General features: G+C 40.6%; 1 protein-coding gene across 2 annotated transcripts in view; it reads right to left on the bottom strand.

The window, feature by feature from the left end:
- Positions 1-15,458, bottom strand: part of CRACR2A (calcium release activated channel regulator 2A) — a 94,089-nt gene that overhangs the window by 61,044 nt on the left and 17,587 nt on the right. For both annotated transcript variants that reach the window (XM_032775740.2, XM_032775741.2), the window contains exons 2-4: positions 13,928-14,158; positions 10,948-11,059; positions 7,046-7,217 (exon numbers count right to left, since the gene is read on the bottom strand). In XM_032775740.2, coding sequence (XP_032631631.1) covers positions 7,046-7,217; positions 10,948-11,059; positions 13,928-14,128 — 485 coding nt within the window. In that variant the 5' untranslated portion in view covers positions 14,129-14,158. The remainder of the gene's footprint in view (positions 1-7,045; positions 7,218-10,947; positions 11,060-13,927; positions 14,159-15,458) is intronic.

The raw sequence follows: 15,458 nt of genomic DNA, 5'->3' as shown, positions 1-15,458 counted from the left end.
GGCTATTTATACAGGTCCTGATTGTGACTGGCCCTTGTGCAGGTGCCCAGGATGGGATGGTTGGAGGCAGATGCAGATGGATTCTTTCCATCATTTGCCTTGGCAAAGGGGCTTATTGCAATTTCCATCCTTGTGCATGGGGGAGCTCCATGCACCCCAGGGCACATCTCATCCTACAGAGGGCAGGAAATGGAGAAGGTGGGGGCCATAAATCTTTATCCTCTGCATAGGCCTACAGAGCAAACTGAGGTACTTAGAGGAGAGGACTTTGCCACCTGTGCATTCCCCAGTTCACCAGGAAGCTTGGGAGGCAGGGGATGGACTGTATCATCTATCTATCTGCCCCTTTCCCCCATCACTACTAGTCTCTGAGCACCATATGCGTAAATAAACAAAATGCCACACTTAAAGTATGGACTCTCAATACATGTGACTTCTTTAATGAACACACGCAACAATATTCAGTTCTTTTCAGTTATAACAATGGGACAATATCTGTCAAGAATGTGGGGTAGGGTAGATATTAAAATCCTGTTTTCCATGCAGGGCCCTTTTAGTGCAAGAAAATTCTGTCTGCCCATTGTGGAATAGTGTGTGTGAGCGATTTCCAGATGTCTGCTACAGAGTAACACACTTTGCACTATCTAGGCCCGATACTCAGCTGCCTGGTATCTGCTGTACTCATTTACACCTGCATAAAGGGAATATAAATGGGGGTAAAACACCACCACTGTGATTTGGTAGCATTTTACACCAACTTTGCATAGTGCAGGGCTGTGGAGCATCAAGCCTTCTCCCTCACATGTTCATGGAGAGTTGCATTTATTCCTTCTTTGTTCTCTACTTACCTTATTCTGAAATAAAAGTCATGCTGATGGGAATTATGTGTTTTTCTCATTAGGCTTAATTTCCAAAGCTACCTATGTATCTAAAGAAGCACATGGGCATCTAATCTGACAATTTAAGTGGATTAGGCAAACTGTAAAGGCAACAAGGAAGATAAACAGTACAGAATATCTATCTATAGAGGATTACATTGGAAAGGAATAACAAGCAACTAACAGTTACACATGAAAAACTACTAGGGTAGAGTGTATTATATTTATAATTAAAAGACACATTTGTTTCCATGGAATAATTTGGAGACTTTTGCGGAATGAGTTAGTTCACATTTGAGAAATGGGAGCCAGCCCATAAAAAGTATTGGATCCCTACTGAAAACCTGTACTAAAATGCCCAGGGATCAAAACTGAGCCTACATGTCAATAGGGACCATAGCTCATTTTAAACATCCTCCTGAGATCAGAACACCGAGCCAGATTACAGTTCTGAATGAATTGTGAAGAACATTCACTTCTACATCCAGCCACCGTTTGTAAGCAGAATCACACAAACACACACTTAGGGCCTGATCCCGTGAGGGGCTGAGCATCTCCAGCTACAGTGGGAGTTGAGTTCATTTAGCACCTTAAGAGAGATGTTTACCCTCTGGGAGAATCAGGTCCCTGAAGTCCTGAAGCTCAGCTTGAACTCAAGGTATTCAAAGAAACATATAATCCTACCAATTTAGTCTGGAGAGCTAAAATAGGACTTTGCCATAAGGTTTCCTATATTATCCAGTCCAAAATAGCAAATTATTAGGCCAAAATTGCTTCCTTTAATCTCTGATAAAGACAGATTTCATTTATATTCAGTGATATACTTAGTCCACCTGAAGAACCTATGGAGTCAAACTAGACCTAATTAGCTTAGGCCAGTTCCCATTAATCCCTTTCCCCATTCAATTAGAAATCTCTTACCCTAACTTAGTACAAACCAAAGACATTGGGCCAGATTCTGATCGCAGATGGACTAGTGTAAATCAGAAGTAATTTCACTGAATCCTACTCTGTGAAAATTTGGTTTCTGACCAATTTTCATATCACTTATTAAGTGCAGGTAAGTAGCATTGTAAGAATCTGGAATCTCTCCTGTGCAGCCTCACATCATAGGATTTGCCATACCAGATCAGATCTTTGTTCCATCTAGTCTGGGATTCTCTTTTTATCTGAGGACAACACCTGATGCTTCAAAGGAAAGTGAAAAACCTGCAGGGCAAATGGGAAGAAAATATCTCCTGCCCCTGTAAATTACATTATGAAGAATGGAATTAGATTATTTATCTGTGGTGCTGCTTATATGACACTATTACCATAGCATCTGAACACCTCACAAACGTTGAATATATTTATCCTCACAACACCTCTTTGAAGTGAGGAAGTCCTATTATTCTTTGGAGGCACTGAAAGACTGAGGGCTAGAGGCACAAGAATCTTTGGCCTGGTGATGCTGAGCATTGCCTAACATCTAGGTGCCTAGAAAATCACTGAGATTCACAAAGCCTCAGTTAGGTGCCTTGGTTCTCTATACAATGAATGGGAAGAGATAGACATCTCAGAATGGGATTCATGGAAGTCAGCACAGAATCATGGAAGATTAGGGTTGGAAGAGACCTCAGGAGGTCATCTAGTCCAATCCCCTGCTCAAAGCAGGACCAACACCAACTAAATCATCCCAGCCAGGGCTTTGTCAAGGTGGGCTTTAAAAAACTCTAAGGATGGAGATTCTACCACCTCCCTAGGTAACCCATTCCAGTGCTTCACCACCCTCCTAGTGAAAAAGTTTTTTCCTGATATCCAGCCTAGACCTCCCCCACTTCAACTTGAGATCACTGCTCCTTGTTCTGTCATCTGCCATGAATGAAAACAGCCTAGCTCCATCCTCTTTGGAACCCCCCTTCAAGTAGTTGAAGGTTGCTATCAAATCCCACCTCACTCTTCTCTTCTGCAGACTAATTAAGCCCAGTTCCCTCAGCCTCTCCTCATAAATCATGGGACCCAGCTTCCTGATCATTTTCATTGCCCTCTGCTGGACTCTCTCCAATTTGTCCATATCCTTTCTGTAGTGGGGTGGGGGGTCCCAAACTGGATGCAGTACTCCAGATGTGACCTCACGATTGCCAAATAGAGGGGAATAATCACTTCCCTTGATCTGCTGGCAATGCTCCTACTAATGCATGGTTAGTGGCTCCTTGCCTAAAATAGCTAATGGCAGATGGCAAGCTGAGGGGTGTGTGCAAAGCCCTTCTTAGCTAAACCCTGCTTATCAAATTGATAAACTAAACAGTAGTAAGTCACTGGGACCAGATGGTATTCACCCAAGAGTTCTGAAGGAATTCAAATGTGAAATTGCAGAACTACTAACTGTGGCTTGTAACTTATCATTTAAATCAGCTTCTTTATCAGATGACTGGAGGATAGCTAACGTGATGCCAATTTTTAAAAAGGGCTCCAAAGGGGATCCTAGCAATTACAGGCTGGTAAGCCTGACTTCAGTACCAGGGAAACTGGTTGAAACTATAGTAAAGAACAAAATTGTCTGACACATAGATCAACATAATTTGTAGGGGAAGAGTCAACGTGTTTTTTGTTTTCCATTAGAATTCTTTGAGGGGGTCATCAAGCATGTGGACAAGGGGGATCCAGAGGATATAGTGTACTTAGATTTTCAGAAAGCCTTGGACAAGGTCCCTCACCAAAGGCTCTTAGGCAAAGTAAGCAGTCATGGGATAAGCGGGAAGGTCCTCTCATGGATCAGTAACTGGTTAAAAGATAGGAAACAAAGAGTGGGAATAAATGGGCAGTTTTCAGAATGGAGGGAGGTAAATAGTGTTCCTCCCCCTCCCACCGGGTTTATACTGGGACCAGTCCTGTTCAACATATTCATAAATGAGCTTGGAAAAAAAGGGTAAACAGTGAGATGGCAATATTTGCAGCTGATTCCCTGCGATCTGAGGGGGAGAATGGATTTGAACAGAGACCCGCCACTTCTCAGATGAATGCTCCAACCGTCAGGCTATGAGTTTTCCCTCGGTCTCTCCTGTTGAAGCTGTTCCACTGTGGATAAATGATGAGACTCATTGGTCAGAAGAGAGAGCGTAAGCAAGCATGAGGATGAATAGGTAGCCCAGTGGTCAGAGCATTCCCCTGAGAGGTGGAAGATCCAGTGCCCCTGCTTCAGTGACGCTTTTAAATTGTTTATACTCAGTGGACCAGCTTCATCTGGAGAAACTGAGCAAGTCCACATCAGAATACCCTACAGTCAGTGGTTACAACAGTCACGTGGCCTGAGAAGTAGCAGATCCCAGTTCAAATCCCTCCCCCTTCAGATGGAGGGGGGACTTGAACCCATATTCTCCCACATCCCAGTTGAGTACGCTAACCTTTAGGTGCCTACAGTGTTTGGGGCAGATGAGCAGCAGTTTTGTGAATCCCAGTGGGGCCTGATTCCGGGATACAGGTGCCTAAAATGGTAGGTAGGCACCTATGTCCTTTTGTGACTCTAGCCTGAAGGGATTTGCCCAGGTCACACAGGATGTCTGTGGCAGAGCAAGGAATCCCAAGTTCCAGGCTCGTGTCCCAGGAGACCATGCTCTGTCATCCCTATTATCTTACCTTTCATAGCTACAAAAGTTAACTCTGTTACAAGCTCTGGCTCCTATATCTTCTGACCCTCCTCATTCCTAATCTTAGTTATTAGGTCTTCTCTAAATGCATGCATCATTCAGAGCATTACTGGAATCCCTAGACTGTGATATAAAACCTCTTAGACTGTTTACACAAGGAAGGGTCAGAGCTTCCTTTTGTAATGGACTCCACAGAAACTATATCTAATTAGTGGTTGCAGAAGATTTATCATTAGGCTAGAGAAGACATATATGTTTTATCACTACTAATGCAGGACCTGATCCAGCTCTGATCGCAATCAGTGGAGAGACTCCCACTGCTTCCAATGGGAGTTGGACAGGGGGCAAACTCATTTGAAGCCTTTTTCACTGAAAGTCAATGAGACGTAAGCTCAGAAGTGCCAACTTGGGCTCCTAAGTCACTGAGGCACTTGAAAATTTTATCCTTGGTCTTCTGCTTCACCAATTATGTTTGATCAGCTTAGTTCCAGGGTGAGACTATTTCAAAATTGAAGCATTTCATTTTCAGAAATCTCCCGTTTTAAAACCAAAACATGTTTTATTTAAAAACAATTCTGCCAAAAATGAAACATTGGATCATTGAAAAACACAACAGGATCGAAGATTTGCCAAAATTCCTGTGAATTTATTATTCTTTTTTTCTGACCTGCTCTGTTTTGCATGCACATTAAAGGCTCCATCCTGGACAGTGCAGGTGGGGAGTGTTGCTTGTATAAATTCAAGGTAAAAAGTGATGAGAATGACAGGAAATGCAGGGGAATCTGATCCTGCAGTAATGAAAGCCTTGCTGCACAGCTGCCAACTTACTCCTGCCTATGACAGGGGGCAGGATTTAGAGAGGATAGCTAAGAACCTCTGTAGTATGAAGAGGATCACTTAAGGCCACATCCTGTGAGACTTGCCCATTCTCCACCCACACCCTGTCTCCTTTCTCCTGTGCTCATGCAAATCAGACTACGAGCACGCAGAGAGCTTTTGTTGCTCTACGTGTAATTAATTACATTACAGTGAAGTGCTCAACCATACATGTGCACTTGCATAGCCTCCATTCCCACTTGAACTAGAATATAAGCTTGTTTACCACTTCTGCACACCAGGAAAGGATCAAAGCCCTAGAGGAGCAGAGACGACCACATTGTAAATTAATATTCTGAACTTTACCTTAGAATCGAGTATCTAGGGACTGAGCCAAAGCCTACTGAAGTCAGCAGAAAGCCTCCCATTACTGACTTTAGTGGACTTTGGCCCATACGCCACGCTGCTCGCTGATCACAACTAGGGAGGCTCTTGAATATCCAGCATATTGTTTCAGTCAATTTTCTGCACATCATTCCATTAGCTTATAAATATATCTTGTAGATGACCTTGTCTCAATTATATGCAGCACAGAACTAGGCAGTTTGAAACACAAAACCCTTCACAATTATTCTAACTCTTAACAAATGAAAGCAAGGCGCAGCCTATTTGTGTAAGCTCGGACAGGAAACTGGTCTTTCAGTGAATAAACAAGTCAAAGCTAAGGTCTGTTTTCTTGCCCTCTGCACAATTTCTTTACATCTTGTTTCCCCCACAGATGGGAGCTTTCAGAGAATCACTAAACTCACAGTTTGTGTTTGAAATGTCCCACAGGAACATATAAGACCTGATGGCTATTTTAACAACCAGCATGTCCCTGAAATAGCCTTACTGTACAGAATGTATTTGATGTTTACTGGATAATGCCGGGTAAAACAAACATACTAATTTAAAATAGTTTGGAGAGATCAGATTTAAATGATATTAGATGTAAAAAGAAGAAAAAAAAATCCCAGCATTCAGCATTCTGACAACTTGGTATTTTAGAGCAGTCATTTTATTTCATTGACAAATGTCGCACAAACATAAATTGAAAGCCCCTTTGTTCTGTGTTTGTAGAACACTTAGCACACAGGGGGCCTGGTCCCTCGCTGGAGATTCTAGGCGCTACCGCAATGTAAATTATTAATGATTAATCATTAATAACTACACCGTTATGAAACGGAACTATTGATTTGTTATTCTTAATTGATACAAAGGCAATTTAAGCATACTTTGCCAAAGGAATGCTCTCTAAGGATTCTTTATTTGCAACTAATGTCATTTTTGGATACACAGATAGCATATCAATATTACCATACATATTTTCACATAAGTGCTTCATTTGTGTTGCTTTCACATGGCACAAATGCATGTGACTATGAGAGTTTAACTGTGTTGTCCTCATGGGGCACAAATGTGGGGCTCTCAGGGTTTTTTTTTTATTTCATCACTTGCAGCAGCCAAGGAAATGAATATGAAATCGCTACATCACAAGGGGCCCTAATTCTGATCTCTCACTGCAGTTAGTCAAAAGCATCTCCACTGAAGTCAGTGGTGACACACCACTGCACAGTGGGTGTAAATGGGAGGAGAATCAGGCCCAGGGTTTTCTAACAAGTGTAGAGCTCAATCATAAAAGATTATGAATTGTACATTGTCGATACTGCAGCTTGTATGACTTACTCTTCTAAGATCTTGTTTGTTCCAAGCCGGTCCATCAGATCTGAGAACTGCCGGTCCTCATCTTCATCATCAGCTTTAGCATAGCTCTCTTCCCACTTAGACTGATAGACATTTTCATTGTCAGACTCCTGCCTTTCATTCATAGAGGCCATCTGCCCATACAAAAACTGACCTAAAATTTAAAGATGTACATCATTTTAAAAATTTGTTTATGGAGTAATTAGAAGTCATTACAAGAACGAGTGACTTTTATTAGCAGTCTCTCCCAGGCTGTCTCTACACTCAGAGCTGGGGGTGTGATTTCCAGCTCATGCAGACGTACTGACGCTAGCTGTCATTGAACTAGAGCACTAAAAATAGTCGTGTAGCTGGAGTAGCAGGGGTAGTGGCTAGGGTGACCAGATGTCCCATTTTTAAAGTGACAGTCCTGTTTTTCGGGACTTTTTCTTATATAGGTACCTATTACCCCCCACCCCCTGTCCTGTTTTTTCACAGTTGCTATTTGGTAACCCTAGTAGCGGCAAGTTGCTGCATGGGTTAGCAGAACCAAGTATGTACCCACCAAGTTCAGGCAGGTTTGTTCTCTGTATGGCTAGCCCATGCCACCTCTTGTTACTGCTACATTAATGCCAGCTCAACGAGAGCTAGCCAGTGCTTAATTTGTGCCGGGACTTCCCAGAGCTGAGCCCCAGCTCTGCCTGGCAGTTCATAGCCCCAGCACTTCTGGGCTTGCCGTGTCAGTTAAGAAAGTAAAAAAATTGCTTGAGCCAGAGACCTCTTTCATTACAAATTAAGCACTGGAGTTAGCGCAAGTACGTCTACATGAGCTGGCAATCACACTCCCACCTCCAGTTGTAGACATTCCCCAAGATTGAACTTCACAATAAACAGAGCTTGGTAGGAAGGAAAATGCTAGTTTTCTTATTTTGAAAAGGGAATGTGGCCTATCAACTAGAGCAAGAGATCTGGAGTCAGGGCTCCTGGGTTTTACTCCTGGGTTGGCCCCTAAATCACCATTTAACCCTGGATAAGCCACACAGGCCAAAAATTTCAAATTTACAGGCCTAGATTTAGGCACTCAAACTAATAAGTGTTCTGACTTCCAGAGGAACTGAGCATCCTCAATTCCCTTTGACTTCAATGTGACTTTGTCGAAGGACTGAATAAAAATGGAAGGATCTGGCATAATAAAATAAATAAATAAATAATGGGTATTAATAATAATAAATTTATCTGATATTTTAATATTTTGCATTTTCAGTGTATCAGATCTTGGCCTACAATGGATCCCCAGCTGAGCCCCTGATGTACCTGTCAATCAAAATTAGATGTTCCTTGAGCTGCCTTTTCCCCATTCAACTTTACATATTTGCAAAAATCTGTTGACATAAGGGAGCTCCTTCTACCTACTCAGGACTTTTCTGTATCTGTCTTGAGTTACATACATTTCTAGAATCTCGTGCCTGTTGCTGGTGCAGAAACACCAGCATAATTGGAGCATCATGATGGCCAAACGATTATTGAAATATTCACAGTGGATCAGATTGTTAGCTATAAGTTGATGCTGGTTTATGCTAGCTAAGAATCTGGCCCAGTGCATGTGTTTACAAACAGCAGGCCATATTCTGGTCTTGGATTCAGACACATTTGAGTATATGAGAGCCATGTACATCTGAGAAGAAAATCTGACCCTGAAACTGTCTGCAAAATACACAGTATCTACAGTATTTTCATCACAGAACTGGATAGCTTCGATTGTCTCTCCCTCCAGTCTATCCAAACCACTGCCTTGAAGATCTTTCTTCTCTTTGGCTGCTCTAGTGATAGCATCTCACTCTTCAAATCAATCTCAGCAGCTTCCTCTTCCATTTGACATCATGTTAAACTTCTCATCTTCGTCTTCATGGCCCTTCAGAACTCTGCCCCTTCACTCTCTCTTACTCCAACTGGCCCTCTGACTCCCTGCACTCTTCCCAAACCTCCCTCCTACCAGCCCTTTTTTGTGTATTTCTCCCACTCTTGGCTTCATGTCTTTTTCCATGCCAATCCTGAGTGCTTGGAACCCTACCCTCCTTCTCACAAATCAGTCACCCTCCCTCTTGTCTTCAATGGTGTTTTTCCATTGATTTCAATGGGAGTCTATCATTAGCCTAACTCCCAAATCTGGACCTTAGCGTCCAGAAATCCAGGTGCCTAGCATGAACCTCCAAGCTTAATTACCAGCTTGGATCTTATCTCGCTGCCACCAGACAGGAATTACAGCACCTGCCTCGCTCTTGTCCCCCAAACTTTCCCTGGAGGGACCCCAAGACTCAGAGACTCTGAGTCTCACAACAAAGGGAAATAACCCACTTCCCTTCCCCCTCTCTCTCCCACCAGACTTTCCTCTCTGGGCTAACCTGGGATACTGAAGCAATCTCTTACATCACAATACCAGAAGCATGTCTCCTCTATCCACAAGATACAAACCAAATACAAGGAACAGAAAAGATTCGTATCTTTCCTCCTCCCACAATTCCTGTGCTGCAGAGCTTACCCTCCGTAGATTAACACAAGAGAGAATTCCCTCCCCTTCGTTCCTTAGCTACCCAGAGAGAAACTCAAACAAGTCTTAAAAAGAAAGCTTTATATAAAAAAAAGAAAGAAAAAAGACATCAAAATATTCTCTGATCAAGATGACAATACAGGCTATTGCTTATAGAAAAATGTGAATAAACAGTCTGATTCAAAAAGATATCCAATTTGAAACATCCAGTAAGCTACACACATGTAAATACAACTAAACAACATAAAAGCCTATATTGTTTTCTACCTGTACTTACAATTGTGAAACAGAAGATTAGAAGATAGAAAGAACCTCTATAGCTGAGAGACAGACAAAAAGACTCAGACCCCAAAAATTCCCTCCTGACTTTGAAAAATCCGGTTTCCTGATTGGTCCCCTGGTCAGATGTTTGGTTCCCTTTGTTAACCCTTTACAGGTAAAGAAACATTAACCCTTAGCTATCTGTTTATGACAGAGCCTGAGCAAGCCTCAGGCCTGTCCTGTAAACACACTTCTTCCCCCAAAGTATTTCAGCACTCATCTCCTAAAAGTAGAGTTGGTTAAAAAATGGGGATGTTTTCTGCTGAAAATTTTGATTTTTTTTCCCCCTCGAAATACAAAAACCAAAATATTTTGGTTCAGAAATATTGTCATTGTATCTCAAGAGACTTTGTAATATAGGTTTCTCATGCTCCCATTATCCGCTACAGGCCAGGCTCCCTGATCATATTATATTTCCTAGGATATGCTATGATGATATCAGGATACACCTTCTTGGAGGGGGAGGCAGTGGTTCCATGGGAGTCTTTGGCCATGGTGCATCATTAAGATGCAATCCAGCCAGGGAACCCAGGCCATAGAGAAGAATGGGAACATGAGGCATCCAAACTACAGTTCCCTTGAAGCACTGTGGCAAACTTCTCAAATCAAAATATTTTGGGTTTTGGCCATTCATTTTTTTTTTGGTGAAAAATCAAAATTTTCCATGGAAAGCAGACACTTGTAAAAAATGGTGTTTCGTGGAAAACCTAATTTTCTCTTGAAAACCAGTTTAGATGGAAATATTTTGACCAGATCTACTGACAAGGCATCCCCTAGAACTCCTTTCTGGTGCCATGAAACCTCTCTGAAGCAACTAATCAAGAGACTGACAAAAATGAATTGCATAATGGAGGAGGTCTTCTAATAAAGGTGGACCAGAACTGTGCTCAGGTATGTCAGAGTGGCCTTTTGTGCAGGGTTCACTGCACACATCAGGACTCCACTGCAGGTTCCTTAAGGAACCATGTCTCCTTACCTCTCTGGAAAGTACTGAACATGGATGGAGATATATACAGATTTGCATTCCAAAACTTACTCAGTCCTGTCGTGAACTCCTCAGGCGTAAGTGAACCGTTGCCATCTGCATCCAGAGTATCAAAAACTTTCTCCAGCTCCTCCAGGCTAAGAGGTAGCTCACCATAAAGTCTCTGAAATGACAAGCCATGCCTCCATTACACTATTTATTATAAAAGTGGTTAGTGGAAGAGAAGAATCTGAAGAGCAAGACAAGAATATCAGTAATTTATAATGACAGAACTCTAAATTTCCTGCAAAATGGAAATTCCTCTCGTTCCGCCCCCCCAAATATCCATTTTGAATAGTTTGAAATGAAACATTTCAATTTTTTCTAAATAAAACAACAGTGTCGACAATTTTATTCATTTTATGTTACTATTTTATTTTATTTATTTTATTAATTTATTTTACTTCTCTATTTTATCATTTTAAATGTTATTTTTATTTTATTATTGAAATTTATTTATATATATTATATTTGTACATTATTTTCTAGGGTAATTTAATTTTTATTATCATGAACAAAAAGTATTTTATATTACAGTTTCTTTTTCAAGGTGTCTCCTCTTTTACTTGGAAATTGAGCAAATTTGATATAGAATCATTGAGACAAAAATGGATCAGAACAATACTAAAGTCATTTCAAAATAAGAGTGACATAATGAGATATAAATTAATCTTTAGTACATGTTACTGCAAGAGTCTGATATCACAGATGTAGAGTTGTGTTCAGGGATGAATAGATTATGAGAGTCAAAAAAGAAGTTGTAATTAAAGAACTAGCAAGAGCAGGACTCCCCTCATTTCAATGTGTGTGGTGGTTAGCCAGCGTTAAAAGATAAACAAGGCTAGCTCTGCTCTGTATGTTTGGATGGGATATTGAGGGGATTCCCATTGACTTCAGTGGAGCAACATAAGGCTCTGGTTTGTCCTCAGCCCACAAAGGACCTACTGCCATACTCAGAGTCTCTTTCCAGGCAGTTTTATTTTACAAACATAGGTTTAAAAACCCCAACCCATGAAAACAGTTCCTTGGCCAACCTTGGGCTATAGCTCCTAGGGGATTTTCCCTTTGCTTCTCTCAGTTCTTCCTGCTTCAGAGCCAACTGCAGGATTCTCCTATGCTCTTTTAATTGAGCACCAGCTCTCTGGACTTTCTCCTTGGAGATCCTTTCCCCCAGATCCATGTGCTGCCCCTCCCTCCTAACTGGCCAAGCTGGGAGCACTTGTTCTACCACAGGGGAACTGGACCTGCCTCATTTAAAGGGGCCAGTCACTCTGTGACAAGCAGGCTCTGAATATCTGAGCGAACACTAATGGAGAAAACTGTAACTTTCCAATTTGCTGGCCTCTGTATTTTTTTAATTCTCAACCTTTAATCTCAGGTACAATATAAAGTCAAAGGAAAGACTTGATCCCACCTCAATTTTACACCAGTGAAACTGCATTGATTTCAGTGACATTACTCCTGATTTACATAGTGGTTTAGTGAGAGGAGAATCAGGCCCAGTGTTTTCAAAAAGGATGTTTTTTGTAGTTTCACCTTTAATCCGCTCAGCTAGAAACAAAAATAAGTATAATGCAATGCCACTTCAAGTGGTTTCATGTCACTAGTCCTAGTGCTCTTTATATTTATTTTTAAATGAACTGGAGATTTACTCATATATAAAGCTCATCTCGTATGCTAAACAGCTCCTGAAAGAGCTGTTTCATGTTGTGAAATCAAAGACAAAATTACATTCTTCTCTTTGCAACTCAAACAAGTTCTCTATTCCCCTTCTCAGAAGCTCGCAGCAAACAGAGTTACAGTTCCTCTGTAAGTGTAGAACTCAGACCTGAATGGGAATAAATATCTTTTACCCTCCTTGTAGCAACAGACATTAAAGTTCAAAAATGTGTGAGAGTTCCCTTGTATTAAAAATTAAATCCTGTTTTCTTTTTACCATTTTAACCCATATACATAAATCAAACAAAATGGTGATCTAGGAAGATGCCAAATGGTCCAAACATTCAAACATTTACTACCAGGAATAACACACTTACTACTGTGATTTCAATGACTTCAGTGGGACTACACAGTGCAGTAAGCACTACAACTAACAGTAAATGTTTACTCTAACATTTTTTTTAAACTTTGCAGTCAGTAAAACAAGTAATTTAAAAAAACAAAAAAAATCCATAAACACACACAGCAGAAAACCTGCAACTGGCAATAACCTGAGCACTAATTTGTTTGGTTTTTTTCAGAATGGGTAATTCTCAGTGTGTTGGGCACTTTTTACTATTACAATAAACAGCTTTGTATGTGAAGGTGTTAAATCCTCCAAAAAATGTATTTAAGACATTTCCACTGTCACTACTTTGCTACTGCTCCTATTTAATCCATTAGCACAGAAGTAAAAAATTAATGAATACATCCAACAAGTGCTCTAAATGTACAACATGAATAGCTGCAGAGTGGGTTGTTGTTGTTTTCCACAACACATCTGATAGAATATCTCGCTGAACATTTCCACAGCATGAGCCTGATCCTGTTCCTGGTAGAGTCAATGGCATTTTGCCAATTGACTTCAGTGGGATCAGAATTAGGCCCCTTAACTTTTACAATTATTTCCAAAAAACATTTATTTAATAAGCACAATGTGAACATATCAAAATAACATAGAATACTCTTTTGTTTGCATAAGTATATTTAGAAATACATTCTGACTGAGTTTTGTACCCTTTTTTTGGTTGGGGAAAGCAGAGTGAATGGCCTGGAATGGCATTTGTTGACAAAATCTGTAAGCGAAAATAAATGGACTAAACACATTTCTCATTCTGCTGTAAATCAGGAGTAACCCCAGTGAAGTCAGTGGAGTTACACCAGGTTAAGTGAAAAGTGAAATCAACTGCTTTGAGTTTTATAAATTTTACATTTCCTTTGAGCTTCCATTTTACGTGTGGTGTTGTATATGGTAAAACTATTGTATTGCATCATTTCACCAATTTTGCTTTACCTGCATATCATGCCGAGTGATGAAGCCTTTGCCCTCCACATCACAGATCTGAAAGAACCCCAACATGGCTAGTTGTTGCCCTGGGTCCCGTTCTGTCCTGCTTGACTCTGTATCTCCTAGTGGCCCAGGGCTGGCACAGTCCCCTTTTATTCTGTCTGCTGTCACAGGTCTGGTCACAGAAGTATTTTGGGACGCTGCCATTCCATTTACTCCCAAACTCTGGTCCAAAACCTGTATGCCAAAGGTAAGAAAGAGAGCACATCAGAGCCTCTCAATGATGCTTTCCATCATCTCTTAGCAACGACCTCTTTAATTAGCCACTGAAGCCTAGGAGAAGAAAAAAGCTTTTTGAAAATGCCTACCATGATCTATTCCATTAATAGACCACACTAGAACACACGGAAAATGGGACGGTGAATGAGGAAGGGAAAAAGATCTATGACTGAAAGGAATCTCAACACAAAATCAGCCTGCTTAATGAGCAATGTAGACAACTAATTAATGTGAACAACAAGAAAACGCAAAGTATGGGCAAATTAAAAAAAAGGAAAAGAACAATTTATACTCACTACAAGTACTCACTTGGCATTCTTTCTGCTTAAATATCTACTGCCAAGAATCATAGTTTGCATGCAGTCCCTTAAGCTTTTGGAATATGGCATATTCTTATGCAAAAGTAATGAAGACTGACGGAAGTCGATGAACCAGTTTTTTTTAAAGGAAATAAATGGAGCTGAGAGAGAACAAGAAAAAGTACATATGGAATTTTGAAATATATATTTAGGCTGCCCCTTACAGCATGTGTTTTTGAATATTCACTGGAACAGTAAAAACAATTATACAGTCCATTTTCTTGGCGTGTTTGAGTTGATATTTTGAGTAGTACCCAAACCCTTTTCCCAGCAGTGTTTGGAAAAATGTATCTTATGCTACCCATAAGAAAATATTCTTCATCAAAAGTTTGGAGATATATGGTTTTTATCTTAATTTATTCTGAGTGGTCTGATATAAACAATATTGGATTTTGTTTTCCTTTTTCTATCTAAACCAATTGAAATTATGCTTCACAGAGCATCAGTGCAAAGAGAAGAGGATTTGCAAAAGATAAGATTTTTCTTAAAATGTTATGCCTACGGCTCAGACATAGTTTTATTTCCTTCATGTGAAGTTTCTTTCCATATTTTGGTCTGTTAAAGAGAATAGGTCTGATCACACACTGGTATAAATCAGAAGTAACTTCACTGAACTTAGTGCAATTACTCCAATGTAAAACTAGCGTGGATAAGAGGGGATCAGTCCCCTTTTTCTATTATAGTGAAGTATAACAGTGGACTGTACTTGGGATTGAAAGTGAAATCCAAAAAAACCTGCAGCTTGTCCATTCCACAGTGCCTGCCTCCCAAGGCTATGTCTACACTGGCAATTGAACGACCAAAAGCTTTATCTTTCAGAGGTATTAACCCCACTCTCCCCTGAAAGTCAAAGGTTTTGCTGACGACAGGCACCAGTGTGAACAGCGCTTTGTTGGCAG

The sequence above is a fragment of the Chelonoidis abingdonii genome, chromosome 1 (genome assembly GCF_003597395.2).
Source record: "Chelonoidis abingdonii isolate Lonesome George chromosome 1, CheloAbing_2.0, whole genome shotgun sequence".
Lineage (NCBI taxonomy): Eukaryota > Metazoa > Chordata > Testudines > Testudinidae > Chelonoidis > Chelonoidis abingdonii.
This window is presented reverse-complemented; position numbering and strand designations above follow the sequence as displayed.